The sequence below is a fragment of the Aplysia californica genome, unplaced genomic scaffold (assembly GCF_000002075.1).
Source record: "Aplysia californica isolate F4 #8 unplaced genomic scaffold, AplCal3.0 scaffold00287, whole genome shotgun sequence".
Classification (NCBI taxonomy): domain Eukaryota; kingdom Metazoa; phylum Mollusca; class Gastropoda; order Aplysiida; family Aplysiidae; genus Aplysia; species Aplysia californica.
In genome coordinates, this window is record NW_004797557.1 from 57,458 (window position 1) to 59,177 (window position 1,720).

Consider the following 1,720-nt stretch of genomic DNA (forward strand, 5'->3'; position numbering starts at 1 on the left):
GTGTGTGTGTGTGTGTGTGTGTGTGCGTGCGCATGCATACATGAAGCCACACATACACACATGCACACACTCGCAGGCATACAAACACACACACACATACATACACATAGAGGTACATATATGTATTCCTCTCTTCCCCTTCTGTTTGTTACTGAAATACCCTATCCGCCTCCACACCCCCCCCCCTGTTTTTGTCAACTGTTTTCTTCACGATAAAGCTGTTGCCGTGGAGTACATCCAGCAAGTAGCCGCCGCTGCCCCTGAGACACCTTTCTACTACTACTGTATCAACTTTATGTCGGGCATCTATTGTAAGTTCTAGATCTATATTAATAATATATAATATTACTACTGCATCAATTTTATGTCCGGCATCCATTGTAAGTTTTATTTGCCTCTGAATCAACTTTATGTCGGGCATCTATTGTTAGTTCCGTATTAATATTACCACTGCATCAACTTTATGTCGGGCTATGTAAGTTCTATGATTACTGCATTAATTCAACTTCGGGCATTTATTTTATGTTCCATTATTATGGCATCACTGATATGTCGAGCGTCCATTTTAAGTTCTGTTACTATTGCATCATGTCGGATATCTATTTATTAGTTGTATTACTACTGTGTCCACATTATGTCGGGCATCTCTTGTAAGTTCTATTATTACTGTACCAATTTTTTTATTGGATTCGTAAACTTTATTACAACTACAACCATACTAAGTTTTGGAACATCTGTTGTAAGTAGTCACTTGGTTGTTGCTGTAACTGCTGCTGCTGTTGTTTTTGTTGTTGCTGTCGTTGTTGTTGTTGTTGTTGTTGTTGTTGTTGTTGTTGTTATTGTGTTCTTGTTATTATTATTGTTGTTGTTGCTGCTGTTGTTGTTGATTATTAGGTCAGGGCCTGATTTAAGGTTCAGTTATGAAGCCAAAGTCTTCCCCAGCTTATCTGGCTGACTTTCAGTGTTCATGTTTATCCTACCATCTGCAGGACCTTTTTATTCACACATCCACATGTACACCATAAGATCTGTAAGTCTATAATTTGGGAGTGAATCGACAACATTGATAAAGTGCGGATGAATTATTCAACAAAACAGACAACTATTAGACCACCAAATTGACACATCACCCCCGCAAGATGCTTGACAAAGCAACTAACAAACCAACCAACAAAGTGCAGCCTCTAAATCAGTCAGTCAACCAATCAATCAACTACCAAATAGTCAGATAATAGTATAAAATCAGTCAATATGCAAGTGAGTGGTTTCAGCTGGTGGGTGGTTGGCGAGTGCTTTCGTGGGGTTTGCTCCTTCTTTCCTATCAAACATCTGTCGTCCTTATCTCTCCTCCTTCTTGTATTTGTATATTACTATCTGACAACACCTCCAGTTTTTAGCTCTTATTTGACATAATTGTGGTTCACATGCCGTAAAATTATTACTAAAAGAAATCAAAGTCTCGACTTTTTTCTTCTTCGGCTCCCCAGTGAACACTGCCAAGATTCTAGAACTTGCCTCAGGGCGCATCCCCAATCTGCGCGGCGCCAAAATCTCTTCCCGGGAGCTCCCGTCCCTCCTAGACAGTTCCCGTGTGTGTGGTGGGAAGCTGCAGATCATGGTCGGCACGGACGAGGTTTGTTACTCCTTCTTGTTTTGTATCTTTTTTTAACACACACACACACACACACAAACACACACACACACACACACACACACACAG

At 40.5% G+C, this 1,720-nt stretch overlaps 1 protein-coding gene across 1 annotated transcript in view; it reads left to right on the top strand.

The window, feature by feature from the left end:
• LOC101851203 (N-acetylneuraminate lyase) overlaps positions 1-1,720 on the top strand; it is a gene marked incomplete in the record, with an annotated part of 16,927 nt that overhangs the window by 9,926 nt on the left and 5,281 nt on the right. Inside the window, 2 exon segments of the mRNA XM_013084340.2 lie at positions 219-311; positions 1,488-1,633. Coding sequence (XP_012939794.1) covers positions 219-311; positions 1,488-1,633 — 239 coding nt within the window.